At 37.8% G+C, this 15,133-nt stretch overlaps 1 protein-coding gene across 3 annotated transcripts in view; it reads right to left on the bottom strand.

Moving 5' to 3' along the window:
- The window catches only part of tnr (tenascin R (restrictin, janusin)), a 169,084-nt gene that overhangs the window by 37,859 nt on the left and 116,092 nt on the right, over nucleotides 1–15,133 (bottom strand). For all 3 annotated transcript variants that reach the window (XM_077514753.1, XM_077514770.1, XM_077514763.1), the window contains 2 exons: nucleotides 12,496–12,615; nucleotides 9,437–9,580 (listed from right to left, as the gene is read on the bottom strand). In XM_077514753.1, coding sequence (XP_077370879.1) covers nucleotides 9,437–9,580; nucleotides 12,496–12,615 — 264 coding nt within the window. The remainder of the gene's footprint in view (nucleotides 1–9,436; nucleotides 9,581–12,495; nucleotides 12,616–15,133) is intronic.

The raw sequence follows: 15,133 nt of genomic DNA, 5'->3' as shown, positions 1-15,133 counted from the left end.
CTAGTGAGGTCACATATAGTCAAGAAATGTTTTACATTAACATTTTAATGCTTTTAGATGTGCTTTTGTTTGTGTGAAGCTGATTGAGTTGCTCATTATATAAAATGTGCTACAGAAATAAAGTTGCCTACCCTTGTTTTCAGACTTCGAGAACGGTTCGGTCTTAAACATTTTTTTCTGGAACTCATTGCATTTAAGTTTTATGTGCAAGACATTTTAATTGAACCATTATTTAAATACTTTTTTTTTTTTTTATTTCTTATTTATTTATTAGAGCTGTCAAACACACAATCAATCACATCTTAGAATTTTGTTTAATCACGATTAATCACTGACTTAAAAAGGCTTTTTTTCCAACATATTTTGCCTTCTAAATTTGAAGCTCACCAGTTATGTGTTAATTTTTTTTTACATTTAATCTTATGAGGACATCTTCAAAAATTTATATCCACTGCACACGCTCATCCTGCTTTTTCTAATCAATTAATTATTTTCATAATTTAAAATGGGAAAAAATGACCTACGGCATATGTAAACATTTATTAAATGCTTTACTGTAATGCATGTAGTTATGCTTATTGCTCAAACTCCAACAGCTACCTTTAAAGTAACCACCGCTGTCGGCTAAAAAGGATCATCTGCGGTCAAAATTAATAGTGTGATTAATCTGTGGTAATGCAATGATTAATGCGTTAATTTCTTGTGATTAATTAATTAGTTAACGCTTTAACTTTGACAGCACTATTATTTATTTTTAAATTCTTTTTAGGCGTTTCAGTCCTTGGTGTAAAAAGTTTAGGAAGCACTAGTGGGAGATTATTTTGAAGAAAAATGGAAATAAGAAATCAATAAGAATAATTTGCCCAGAAGGTGAATTTATTTCCCGGCATAAACAAAGGAATAAAAGACTCTGAAGCAATTTCTGGCCTATTATTGACACTCCGCAGGATGACAGAAGAGTCGATCAGCAAGACCACTTTCCGCATGAACTCAAAGTGCATCACATCCTCAAAAGCAAACTGCTGATTTGTCAAGCCCACCCAAGTTTTACCGCACGTTACATCACACGGCACGCTCTCCCCACGCCGCTTCTCACATCAGGCGCTTGCGACAGTGCCGCGGTTTGAGCCACATCGCCTCACTTTCACCACCTTACATCACCTGCGTTTGGGGGGTTGGGGTTCACGCGATGACCGCCGGCAGCGGCGGTGGCCAGCTATAACCTCAATTTCGTGCTTGATGGAAAGAAGATGATTTTCCATGCAGAAAATATGCTTGCCAACCTTTACCGAGCCAAGGCACATATTACAAACACCACAAAACAGAAAACATCAATATAAAGTGCACATATCTCATCATCCTGAAAGCCAATTTTAGGAGTAATGTAAATACTGAATTAACTCATTAGCTCCCAAAAACGTATAAATACGTCATATTTTAAATGTTTTAAGTGTCCCAAAGACGTATTTATACGTCTTTTTGTTGTTTTTGTTTTTTTTAATACCAGAGCACAAAGAAGGCTTTGATGCAGTCTCTCTACTGCAGAAAATAGTTGAGTGGCAGCAGAGTATAAGAGATCAACCAGGCCATGTTAAAACAAGCTGATTTCCCCACAGTTCTAAGCAGAATTGTGAAAAACGATGAAACTTAGCTATGTTCTATTGCTAATTGCTGCACAGCGGAAACAGATAGGAATATACTTTTTTTCCCTGATAAAAGAAGAGACTCTAATCTCTCTTTTGCTATGTTCCATATTTTTATAGCAATAGAACATAATATTTCGTGGGCCTTCCAAAATCAGTCAAAATCCAGGAAAACACTTAAGTGAAAATGGTTGGGAGTGAATGAGTTAATGATAACCTTATCTCAATTTACTCACAGATTAGTGGGGGGTCCCGCCCCACTATTTGAGAAGCACTGGGTTAATTATCTAAAACTAATCATAAAATAATAATAATAATAATAATAATAATAAAAAAAATCACAATAAAATAAATATCAATAAATGATACAAATACAAAATATAAATAAATATAAATAATATAAATACATATAACAAATATCTATAATATATATAAAATTTAAGTAATAATAATAATAATAATAACAAATAAAAATAAATTATATATATATATATATATATATATATATATGTATATAATAATTTTAAAAATTAAGCTTATGAGTCTTCTTCGCCTGAAGACTTATGTCCATTTTCCCGCCACTCTTATGAGGCACTCCCCCTAGTGGCCCGCCCAGTAATTGGTCAATAAGTCATGAAGAATGGAGCCGTTATCGTGGCTTGGTTATTAACTCCAAATATCGCGATACTTGCGTAGACGTATCGATCATCTATCAGGAGACAAAGTATCGCGACTTATCGCGATATCAATATATCGCAACACGCCTAAAGCTGAGTGCGTTTAATTAAGAGAGCGTGCGGACTCAATGGTGCACTTGAAGTTCTTAAGAAAAAAAAGAAAAAAAAAGTCCTGGGTGATGTGCAAATCTTCTCCATATTCCCGCAGCATTTGATCCCCCTTGCAGCTAATTTTTCCATTTCCCTCCTCACCACCTATTCCCACATCCCTGAGCTTTTTTTTCCCTCTCCATTGCACTCTTTATCTTCTCCATTTGCTTCCTCTTCTAAGTCCATGCCCCGACCTCCTTATCTGAAGTTCCCTTCTGAGTGCATGTGCAAGAAAACGAAGCAAATTTATCTTCCGGTTTGTCTTGATGAAACTCGGTGCCGAGATGACCGGCGAGAGCTGAGAGGCCAGCGGGCGCTATTTCTTTTCAATTAGTATGAATTGACCATGAGCCGTTATTTCTTCATTTAGATTTTTTTTTTTTTTTTTTTTTTAAACCGAGAGCGCTGAAGCAGGTGAGCAGATGTTCTGCCGGTTTGGCTCGGAATGCGATTGAGCCCAGCCAGCATTAAGTGAGAGTATAAACAATGCTTTATGGAACAAACAGACACAAGAGGCAGCAGATGGGATCATTTGTTCACGCTTTACAACGGGGGTATTACCTCACAGGATGAGATCGTATTTTCATATTTTATTCTCCTTTTTATAGCTGCAAAATACAATTCCACTGAATCATGATCTTGGAAGGAATTAAAGCGATAAATTATCGGAAGGAAAATGAACAAGCAAGTCTGCAATACAGTGAGATATTGTTTAAATTTTGTTTTGAATCATTTACTTTTTAATCTTTTGACATCACAATGTTTTTTCTATTTTAGAGGGTTCCAATCTATTCCTTTCTAAATAGTATCATAAAAGCAGAGTTTTTGTTTTCCATGTAAGGAGCTGCAGCCAGCTATCAAAATATTTGACAATTCATATCCACAATGTTTCTGCCATGAAAGTATAAGCAGATGTCCTTTCATTAGATATTAATTTGGAAGAAATAACGTGTTGTGCAACAAAATGTTACGGCAAGATCATTTCCATTTAAAGAGGACATTTTATGGAAAATTGCCTTTTTAATTGCTTGTATAAAAATAAGATGGCTTTCTGGAGTGTGAAATTTAACAACCAAATAAATCTTTTGTTATCTGCCTATTTTGGAAAATGTGAGAGAATTTCCGTCCTGCTGCAACGTGACAGGGGACAAATTGATATAACACAAGTCTCGCCACCTAAGTTTTTGGTAACTAGGCTGGGTGAAGATCCAGGACCACTTTCAAGTATTTGCAAGCCCGGGTGTCTGACTACACTGTCTGAAACGGTACATGAAAGCAAAAAGATAAGCAGAGCTACATTGAAGATTTGTTGGATGAACAGATTAGCGTTAGCTAATAGGGTTAGCATCTGATAAATTGCACATACTCGATTGCCCACTGAAGTTGTAACGTTGTATTGTTTGGGGCTTACTCGTGCTTCTGATGCATGCACCACATATGATACAAAGATCTACACTCTGATTGACAAGTGCAATTTGGTGATGAAGTGCCGCTTCCGCAAGGGAAAACAGAATCTGTGCAGTCTTGTATGAAAAAAATAAATAAATAAATCTGTGTAATTATTGATCTACTGAAGGGGTGTCCAAACTTTTTCATTTGAGGGCCACATACAGAAAAAATCAGAAGGACGCAAGGGCCACATAATGTTACGAACAGAAATTGCGTTTAGTCCTAAAAATTGTACAAATAATTTATTTGTGCTTTTGCATATTTAGAAAAATGCTACAGTATATAAACCAATTCAATTTGTAATATGGCAGTAGGGTTATTATAGTTTGGGAATTTTTCATTTGAGTTAGTTTTTATTAGTTTTCAGGGTGGTTCCGTTAGTTTTCATTAGTTTAGTTCTTTAAAAAAAAATACTTAGTTTTAATTTAGTTTGTTAGTTTCAGTATTAGTTTTTTATTTTTTTTATTTTATTTTTTATTTTTTTTTTAAATGTGTATTGTGCGCAATATTAAAAAAAAAACAGCATGGGAGCAACGTCATCTTTTGGTGCTTTTCTTTTGGCTGCTGCTTGATGGCGTCACTTCTGTGTGACATACTTTCAAACGTCATTATTCCGGTTTATATCAAAATAAATCTACTAAAAATCACATTTAAAATCATCCCCAAAGGCTCATGCATTAAATTAATTACCAAAGACTTAAACGAAGGACATGTTTGCTGTAATTATAGTTAGTTTTAGTTAGTTTTGTAAACATAAAATGTAGTTTCAGTTAGTTTTTTAAAAAGCATCTTCTTTTTTATTTTATTTCGGTAACAATACTGTTTTTTGAATTTTAGTTTTTTCATTAGTTTTAGCTAACTAAAATAACCTTTAATGGCACCTGTTTTTCGATACCCTCCCTTCTTAATTTGACCATCACCAAACATTTTTTGTTTTGTTTATTTTATTTGAACTGAGTCAAATGCCATTTTTAGCAATATGTCGCGGGCCACTGAAAAATGAACGGCGGGCCGCAAATGGCCCCCGGGCCGTAGTTTGGACGCCCCTGATCTACTGCATACTGAGACAAAAGCATGTCACAGACGTGTTATTAAGACATTTGGAAACTATTCTAAATAGTGCAAATGCATATGTCAGCCATTTTTAAAGCAGAGCTCCTCAATTGCTAGGCGATTACGAGTATTTTTACTTATCTTTCAAGGCCCAAGGAAAATTGTGTTATATGAAAATATCAGCATGGAACCTGTCAAAAGAAAAAGTAGAATCTTCTCTTTTTTTTGTGCACAATTTCAAACATGCTGCTATAAATTGCTCACAACAATTAGAATAGAACTTTACACAGTCCTCCGTGGGGATTCTGGCTTTCCAACTACGTCTGTCAGTAATGTCTGACTTAAGTGGAGAAGTCGTACAATTTATTTTTCTTTGTTGCAAGAGCAGCAGCCTTCAGGCTGCTAACATGCACGGCGCGTTACACTCTTTTCTTGAATTTGCAACCAGCCACGCTGTCGAACAAAGAGCCATAATCACAAACGAGTGCGCCATCATTCCTTGTAAATGTGCGTATTGATTTATTTTTGTCTCTGCTGCTACACACGATGCCATGATGTCCATTTACATCCAATCAAGTGTTCACTCTTAGATTTGCACTGCACTGTACAGTAGATTTGAAACTACAACAACACATTTAATAAACATTGAGGGTATATATTATTCACTAAGAATGTGCTGCGTCCGGTAATAGCGCGAAATATTGCACCACAACTGCACCCGCAGTCTGCGCCCAGTTACCCACCTATTCACTTAAGGATATTGCTCTAATCATATACCGGCACAAACACGCCCACAAAACTGACAGCTTGGAGCACATTTGAACCTGATTTACCACACATGTCAACGGATTTGCGCCAAGAACATGGTTGTCATAGTAACAGTTGCGAGAAAGATGACATCATCAGAAAGCGAGGTTGGACCGAGAGGAAGCGTTTAGAGCGCCATTAACTCATTTACTCCCAATAACGTATAAATACGTTTTTTTAATGTTCTAAGTGTCCCAAAGACGTATTTATACATTTTTTTTTTTTTTTATGCTAGAGCATACAGAAGGCATGCAGCCTCTCAACTGCATAGAACAGTTGCAGAAATGGTATTACACAAACGGCCAGCAGGTGGCAGCAGAGCAAAGGAGATCAACCAGGGCCATGTAGAAAAAAAGCTCAATTACTTACAATTTTGAATAGATTTGTAAACACTGATGAAACGTAGCTCTCTTCTAATGCTAATTGCTGCAAAACGGAAACAGATAGAAACATACTTTTTTTTTTTTTCCTGATGAAAGAAAAGACTTTAATCTTTCTTTTGGTAGGTTCCATGCTTTATAGCAATTGAACACAATATTCTGTGGGCCTTGCAAAATCAGTCAAAATCCAGTAAAACAGCCGGGAGCGAACGGGATTGCTTCCGTGAAAATGGCGGCGAGTGAATGAGTTAAGCTGGACAGAGCAGAGAGGACGACAGCGACGTCATTCATTCATAAAGTACAAATTATTGGTGCGATGGTTTTAAAAAAATAAATTTTTAGTGGTTGGCGTGGATGTACAGTATGCATCTGGCACGTAAAAATGATCGTGAAATGCCTCCCCACCATTGCCGATCAGTCCGGGTTACGTTACGTGTCCTAAGCTAACAGGGAAATATTTCCCCATCTCTCTTTCTCCTCTCTGCGTGATCAGCCGCGCATGTTATGCCGCAAATGGCCCGCACTGCTGTCATGATCCCGGAGATCGAGTTTGCGGCAGGTTAATACATGCTTTCCAAAAACGTTATTTCCAAACGCGGTGTTGCTATTTGCGCTGGCGTTAGTGAATTAGACGCTGCATATCAATGAGTCTCATTTGCATTGGGGTGGGCGTAGTTTGTGTGAAATGTATGCAAATTACCTAATTTACATACGCGCAAATAACACCGGCGCACCATGGTGCATTCTGGTTGGCAAAACACTTAGTGACGGATTTCCCCATCTGCGCGTGTTTAGTGAATTAGGCGCTCCCAGATTGCTCCATTTTTGCCGGTTAGCGCGGTGCAAAGGTGACGCAAACCTTTAGTGAATAGGCCCCGAGTTTGTAAAATGGTGTGGTGGTTGTGTACCTATTTATTGGAGGATTCTGTTAACTTATTCCAGTATCAAAAGTGCAAGTTGGATATCATCCAACCTTTGAAGGCTTTTAAGTTTTAAGTAGGGCTGTCAAAGTTAAAGCGTTAATAGATTAATTAATCACAGAAAAATGTTTCACGTTTTAACGCATATTAATCGCACTATTTTTTTTTTTTACCGCACTTGAGCCTTGAACGTAACCGCGGATGGTTACATTGAAGGCTGCGCAGGTCAGTGATGAGGTCAATGCATGGCATTTCCTACGCCTGTTGTTCCAAAATGAGCAGGGTGACTCCAGTTGGTGTGTTCGCTGGTAAATTTCGCTTTAAAAAACACCCCGATGGGACTTTAGATAAAACAAAAGTAATTTGTGTTTAATTAATTAATAATTGCTGAATTGCACCCAATTTTGTATGTATTTATTTATTTATTTATTTTTATTTTAAGAGAGTTGCACCCAATTGATTTGATGCTGTTACAATTTGAGCAATAGACGCATGCGTGCAATTGCGTACATGCATTTAATCAATGTTTGCAAATGACATTCAGATAATAAAATGTGTTCATGTCAAAATATTACGGTATTTTGACGTTATTTTTTTTTTACGTGAATACGCATGTAATTTAGCCGATTAATCGTGATTAATCAAAATTAAAAAGTGTGATTAATCAGATTAAAAAATGTAATCGTTTGACAACACTAGTTTTAAGTGAATCAAATCAAACAAAGCAACAGACAACTCGCTTATTGCCTTTCGCCCCCAAGATAAAACCCCCAGCTCACCATAACTGTGAACAAGATACATTTAGCATTTTATCCTTTTTATTGTTTGTTTTTCTTGCTTTTGGATAACCACACAATACACCACCGGTGTTTGTTTGCCCGCATCAAAACGCACGTGCCGACTCAAACATGACGTCTTGCGTCTTGATTGGTTTACTAGGTCATGCGGTCGTGGTTTACGGTAAGGCCGATTCAACTCCTCGTTTTCTATTGTCAAGACTGGAGAAGTCAGAAGGTGCGGCGGCAACGTGACACATCAAGCAGGACTTGCAGTTCCCAAATCTGAAACATTGTGAGCAAGTAAAGCACCAGGATGGTTCCACAGTGCGTTTCTCAGCCTCATTTATGTTTTGGGGTCTGTGCAGCACTACTCTGGCATATCTCATCTCTGCGTACAGGAAAAGTTGACGCTCCTCTGGGAATAAGAACTCCTCTGCTTACTGACTGTTTTAAACTGCCAAAAAGTTTACAAAGTTGAAGCTTTGCTGAACTGGAACATAAATGTTTCGACATGAATGTGAGGTTTCACCATCTACACGCGTGAAGTTGGACTTGCGCAACGTGCTTCAAGGGAGACAATTTCAAACTTTTTCCCTCAGCCATCGGATATCTTCAGATGGAATTAGGCCAGTGGTGTCCAAACTATGACCCGAGGGCCTTTTGCGGCCCTCCATCCATTATTAAGTGGTCCGCAGCAGATACTAAGAATGACATCTGCTACTAATAAATTTGTTTTATAGAGTGTACATCAGGGGTGTCCAAACTTTTTCATTTGAGGGCCACATACAGAAAATCAGAAGGACGCAAGGGCCACATAAAGTTATGAAGAGAAATTGTGTTTAGTCCTAAAAATTGTACAAATAATTTATTTGTGCTTTTGCATATTTAGAAAAATGTGACAGTATATAAACCAATTTATTTGTAATATGGCAGTCGGGTTATTATAGTTTTGCAATTTTTCATTTTAGTTAGTTTTTAGTAGTTTTCAGGATGGTTCTGTTTTTATTAGTTTTAGTTCTTTAATAAATGCTTAGTTTTAGTTTAGTTTTAGTTAGTTGCATTGGTTTTAGTTTTTTTTTTTTAATGTGTATTACTAATTAAAGGCGCAGTCTGCCAGTTTCACTCTGGAAAAGGCACTTTTTAAATCCAGGATTTAAACAATCAAACTACTTCTCAATTTACAGATCAGGGCTTGTCTTAATTTCTGGTGGTGATTTTGTCCTAACCCCCCCCAGCCTGTATTTCACCATTTTGTGTTTGTTTTGTAAACAGCGGGACGTTTCTGTGGGAAGACAGTGTTTACAACCCTCCAGCCAATCGCAGAGCAGGGGGGGGGCGTGTCGCAAACGGGGCCGGGCGAACGTGTCAGCCGCGTGACGTCGCCTCCCGCGGCAATTTGAAAGCACGCACGGATTTTTTTTTTTTCTTCACTCACTCATTCACACACGTAAGCTTCTGTGAGTGAGTCAGTGAAAAAAAAAATCAAAAACATCTCATACACACACACACATCACTATACTGCTTGTCATCAATGGACCGAATGGAGACGGAGGAGGCTGAAGAAAGATATATTCTCACGTGTTTGGAGGTTGGCGATGACGATGCCGCTGGTGAGGGGTCCTTTGGTGGCATAGAGGGCTACTGAGTAGGACGTGCTGGGCTTCAGGTTGGACAGCTGGTGCTCCTGCTTGTTGCCCTCCACCAGAAACGTATCTGCAGTCACTAAAAAAAAAAAAAAAAAGACTAATGGCATTTCTTACTTTGCGAGCTCAAACTATAAAAGCTGTCTGCATTACAATATTGAACGCTTTGAAATACCGAGGTTTACTCATTTTTATTCAATACACCAATACAAGGAGAAGTTATTGACTGTTTGTCTTGAGACTGAATTTTCAGTCCAGTCTATCAGGATTTAGTTTGAAAATTGAGCGCGAGTTGAGCGGTGCTGTTTTATCTGGACAGGCAAGAAGCTGAAATAATGAAAACTAAGCAACCCTTGACATTTGTTTTCTGCCAGCGAATGATGCTTGAGCACAAGGGACTTTTCACTTTTCGGCAGCTCTATCAGGTATACCGTATTACAAAACACAAAGTCCGCTATGCATTATTGATCGTCCGACCACAAATATTGTTATCTTTATTACAACAGCTCGTATTACGGTTTGTTTACTCAGACATCCAATTTTAACTTGTGGTTTTATTAAGAACAGCAGACGATACTTAATAATTCACCATGAGTATGCGTTTCAGATGACAAGTCATTTAAATCATCGATTACAGCGGAATAAGACGGTTGTGGGCAGGACAGGAAAAACTGATGATCTAAATGCGAAAAGGTTAATAACTGCCGACAGTGGCTGAAGAGACGACGTTATGAATGTCAAGTGATTGGAAGCCAGCTTTGCTCCAGTAACTTGGCACATCTCCGATGCTTCATGGAGCAAATTATCGAGAGAGGGATCCTGAGAGGCCAAGCAATATGGCAATCTTTCACCTATCCGGATAAAGGCTGTCAAGACGGTGAGGACACGCGCGGCATGGCAAAAAAATAAATAAAAATTGTATTGCATCTATATTTAGTGCCTGAATGGGGAAATATACAGTAAACCTGAAACTCACGTCCAGCAGCGCCCCCTTTTGCAGGGGAAGTGCACTGAGTCTGTAAAATGCTTCTCTAATTGCAATCTTGTAACTGTCGAAACAGTGTAGAGAGAGTTGTTCTCTTTAATGAGGTGAATGAATTGGAGTTGAAATGTTTTGTAAACAATCACATATAATACTACCAGCTCTGTTAAGTTTGTTCTTTGACACTTTCAACTTGCTAAAGATTGTGGTTAGGGCTGGGCCGATTATTAGGGATGTAACGATATCCAAACATCACAATACGATATTATCACGATATGAAGGTCACGATACGATAATTATCACGATATTGTGGGGGCGTTGGGGATATTTATAAAAGATCACAATATTGTAAAAAAACAAACAGAATTCATACTAAAAAAAAAAAGCACAATATTGTGCTTTTGTACATAACAGCAATGCATATAAACCACCTAAATCTCTATTAACAATATTGAGGCATTTAGTTGGTAATGCAAGCACACATTGATCGCTTCACAAGCAAATTAGGTTCCCCTTCATCTGACAATTAGCATAGATTTTAAACATGGAAGGCCAAACCATCCCTAATGAAAATTAAATTGCACTAATAAACTAGCCACTAGAGGGTGTTAGAACTGCACGAATGGAAATCAACCTGACTTTTTTTTTTTTTTTTACAGATGTGTTCCTTTTAAATATTGTGAACATGACGACGACAATATTGTGGCAGTTTTAATATCACGATATCACGATATTGCCCTTATCGTGACATCCCTAATTATCAATGCATTCTGGGAACAATATATATATATATATATATATATATATATATATATATATATATATATATATATATATGCAAAGCAGGCAGATTTAACACGTCCGGGACGTATACCGGCAAAGTGTTTCCGCGTTCCATTTGCATTCGTGTTATTTTCCCGAACAATATGATGACAGTTGAGCTCCGTAATTTAGGGCTGGTCCACGAAAATCTGTGTATAAATGACTGCAATAGTTTTTAAGTTATATACCTTTTTTTTTTTTCCCCCAATGCGGCCCACTTGGTAATATATTTTCCTCCATGTGGCCCCTGAGCTAACAAGAGTTTGACACCCCTGATTTAGTGCCTTCAATTAACCCAGTGCTTCTCAAATAGTGGGGCGGGCCACCCCAGGGGGGCGCGAGGCTCCATCAAGGGGCGCATTTGACCTTGGGGAACATGCTTTTTATTTTTTATTTTTGTATTTTTTTACTGTCCTAGAATAAAGTGCAATAGCACCTCCACTACATTAGGGGGCAGTGGCGCTGTCATTGGCAGAGTGTGCGCAGGGAGCATTCACTCGGTGGTGTAGGGGTTTTGTTTGCACTGAGCATGCGCGCTTTGCACAAAGCAAAAAAAAAAAAATCAGCACTAATTATTTGACATATTTTTGTTTTGCGGGTTAAAGTTGTTTTTTTTTTTTAATATTGTGCTCCTCGGTTAATGTTGGTGATCAGTTTGAATGCATTATTATTCATTGATTTTATGTAATTTTATTTTTCCATATCATATGGTTTGACATGGTCAGTCAAAAAATGTTTATAATTTAATTAAGGATTTTAATTAATTTTATTTTTTTAATTTCAGATGCACTTTAGATCTTTTCTGTTACAGTTAATAAAGCTATTCTTTGTTGTAAGTTGGTCCATATTTCTTTCTTTTTTTATTCTCTTATACGTTAATACGGATACAGTGTTATGCAGAGGTGTGCTTATAACAATTTTATAGACAAATGATACTATTTATAGTCGAGGAGGGGGGGGGGGGGAGATGTTTTCTTCTTTCTGGGGGGGGGGCATGACAGAAAATAATTGAGAAGCACTGAATTAACCTAATATGGATGTTTCTGGAATGTGATGGAAAAACCCACACAGAAAGACCACAGCCAAGATTTGAAACCTGAACTACAGATCTGCCAGGCAGACTTGCTAACCACCAGGTCGTTTCCCATTGATTTGTCAGTCATTCAAAATAGTAAGTGAGAACGACTTACCCTGGTCTTGTGTGAGAGTCAGCACGTAGTTGTCGACGTTGGACATCGGGGGGTTCCACCTCAGCAGGGCTCCTTGTGGAGTGATGTTGAGTGCGGTCAACTCTGATGGCATGTCCATAGCTAGAATTGCAACAATGAAGGTTGTTTAGAAAATATTCATGTCAGCGTTCTCACCGCCAGCCCAGTTAAAATGCATTTTTGACGTCTATAGCCGTCAATGGCAGTGAATGACTTAAGAAATGAACAACAATAATCACGTAAGCATGTCCTGATGTCTTTCGGTAATAAAGATATTTACCAATTACAGCGCAGAGATTAAATACAGTTCTGTTATTATTATACTCTTACATCCGCATCTAAATGGTAATTATCGACTCTCATGCATTTTTCATTAATGCGGGTTAATAATGAGACTTTGCCACAGTGACCGCATCATACTCAAAGTGAAATTATTAGTCGTGAAATAGCACGCAGCAGACGTTCACCTCGTGCTCAAGCCTCTTTCTAATTTCATTCTCAGACGGGCGGACATGCCGGCGCTGAATTTAAATTTGATTCAACCTTTAACCTCAATGTTTCGACCCCAATTTCCCCCTCAGGCATGTTATTCTGGCACAGCATGAAACATGGCCGCCAAGCACAGAACACAGAGCGCTCCACAGTGTAGAACATAATTAATACTGTCCTATCATCAATAGAAATAATAATAAAAAAAAAAATGCGATACTGCGGTGACTGTGACTCCTTATCACTCGGATAGATGAGTAAACCCCAACCAAGTCATTAGCTTAATTGCCAAAAGGTTTAAGCAAATTATGCAGAGGCTTATTCAGTCAATTAGATTGGCAATGGGGAATACATAGAGCGAGACCGGGGAGGATAAAAAAACAAACAAACAAACAAACAAACAAACGGGCAGCTCTCTTTTATCAAGGTCTTTGATAATCCAATCACCATGCCCCATCTTCTGATTGCACTTGTGAATCGCTGAGCGTGTTTGAAAAGTGGACGGAACAACAAGATAAGTCACATGGGTTCAAGATAACTGGAATTTGGCTAGCTATTAGCTATTAGTACAACTGAAGAGATATCTTTGTAAAACTAGACTAAGTGCAATTTCTGGAGAAATTGCGTGGGAATGCTGAAAGCTGAATGCTAAGATTTGAATGCATGTTCAGTGTTTGAATGTTTATGAAGTGAATTGGGAGATAAATTATGAAATTATGACCTCCTGGTTACTGGGCAATGCACTTCATCAACTGTGCCACCTCGCAGTATCAGACACCTGGTAATGAAAGTGATACTTAGAAAAAGTTCAATGTCTGTCCCATTGAAAATGAATGGGGAAAAGTTGATATTAAACGTTAAATTGTGCAAAAACTGTAAGTAATGTGGAATCAGTCGATATATACCCCGGGAGGTGTGAATTTTTGAAGTTACCGTATTTTTCGGTTTATACGTCGCTCCGGATTATAAGTCGCACCAGCCAAAAAATGCATCATTAAGAAGGAAAAAACATATATAAGCCGCACATAATCAGATTCGCCCCCATTCGGCACCGCTCTAAAAAATACAATTGACAAGTATACTAGTCAAAGGCAGTGCATGAGTTTTAAGTGAAGGAAATTTTTGTCTCTTCTTCACTAGTTGACGAAAATGCCTACTGATTTAGTCCCAGTTATTGTTTATTAATAATGAGGGTTTTAGTCTAGTTTATAGTCTAGTCTTAGTCCGGTGAAAAACGTGTTGACGAAATGATTTTTGTTTAGTTATTGTTGACAAAATTAACGCTAATTGGAAATGAAGGTACTGTATGTCTTTGACAGTGTAACAAATATTGAGAGATATCACAAGTCACAGGGAGTTGCATCATTCTGATCCTCTCCAGGCCAAAAAGTTGACTTATTTATTTTTCTGTCTATTTCAACTATGACTTGGGGTCGGGTTTCAAATTTGCAGTAGCCTCTTTGATGGAACGTTGCTGGTAGTGATCCGCTTTCAGTATGTCGGCGACACACTCCTGCCTTTCGATTGGATGTTGTGTTTCTTGTTTGCAAGTCCTGTCAGCACACCGCACTGTACCGTGTCGTGCTAATTAATTGGCAAATTAGACGGGCTGTCTCACCGGCGCGCCGTGATGTCACACTATTTACGTAGCAGCCGATGCAGCCGCAAGTGGAAATGCGACCGTGATCAGGATTTTCAAGAAGCCAAAAACAACGACGGGACTGACTCGATGGAAAGATGCCGTTCGTAAGTGTTGTTTGGAAATGTTTTTGTGGGTTACCTGTCAGGAAATCCAAAACAAATACAGTCAAACCTCGCTTTTCGAACATAATCCGTTCCAGAAGGCTGTTCCAAAACCGAATAGTTCGAAATCCGAAACAATTTTTCCCATTATAATTAATGTAAATAATTTTAAATCCGTTCCAAGTCTAAAAAAAACTTTTTCTAAGTTTTTTATTTTTATTTTTATTTTTTACTATTTTACACCATAAACTGCACTGTATACTGTTTACCATAAATAGAAAAGGGTAGAAATAGACACTGTTTTATTTTAATAGAAGATATCCTATCTAAAATGATGGAAAAAAAATGCACTTCCAGTATTTCTTCAATCTTCAAACATATGTTCATT

Source organism: Festucalex cinctus, chromosome 1, assembly GCF_051991245.1.
Source record: "Festucalex cinctus isolate MCC-2025b chromosome 1, RoL_Fcin_1.0, whole genome shotgun sequence".
In the NCBI taxonomy this organism is placed as follows: Eukaryota; Metazoa; Chordata; class Actinopteri; order Syngnathiformes; family Syngnathidae; genus Festucalex; species Festucalex cinctus.
This window is presented reverse-complemented; position numbering and strand designations above follow the sequence as displayed.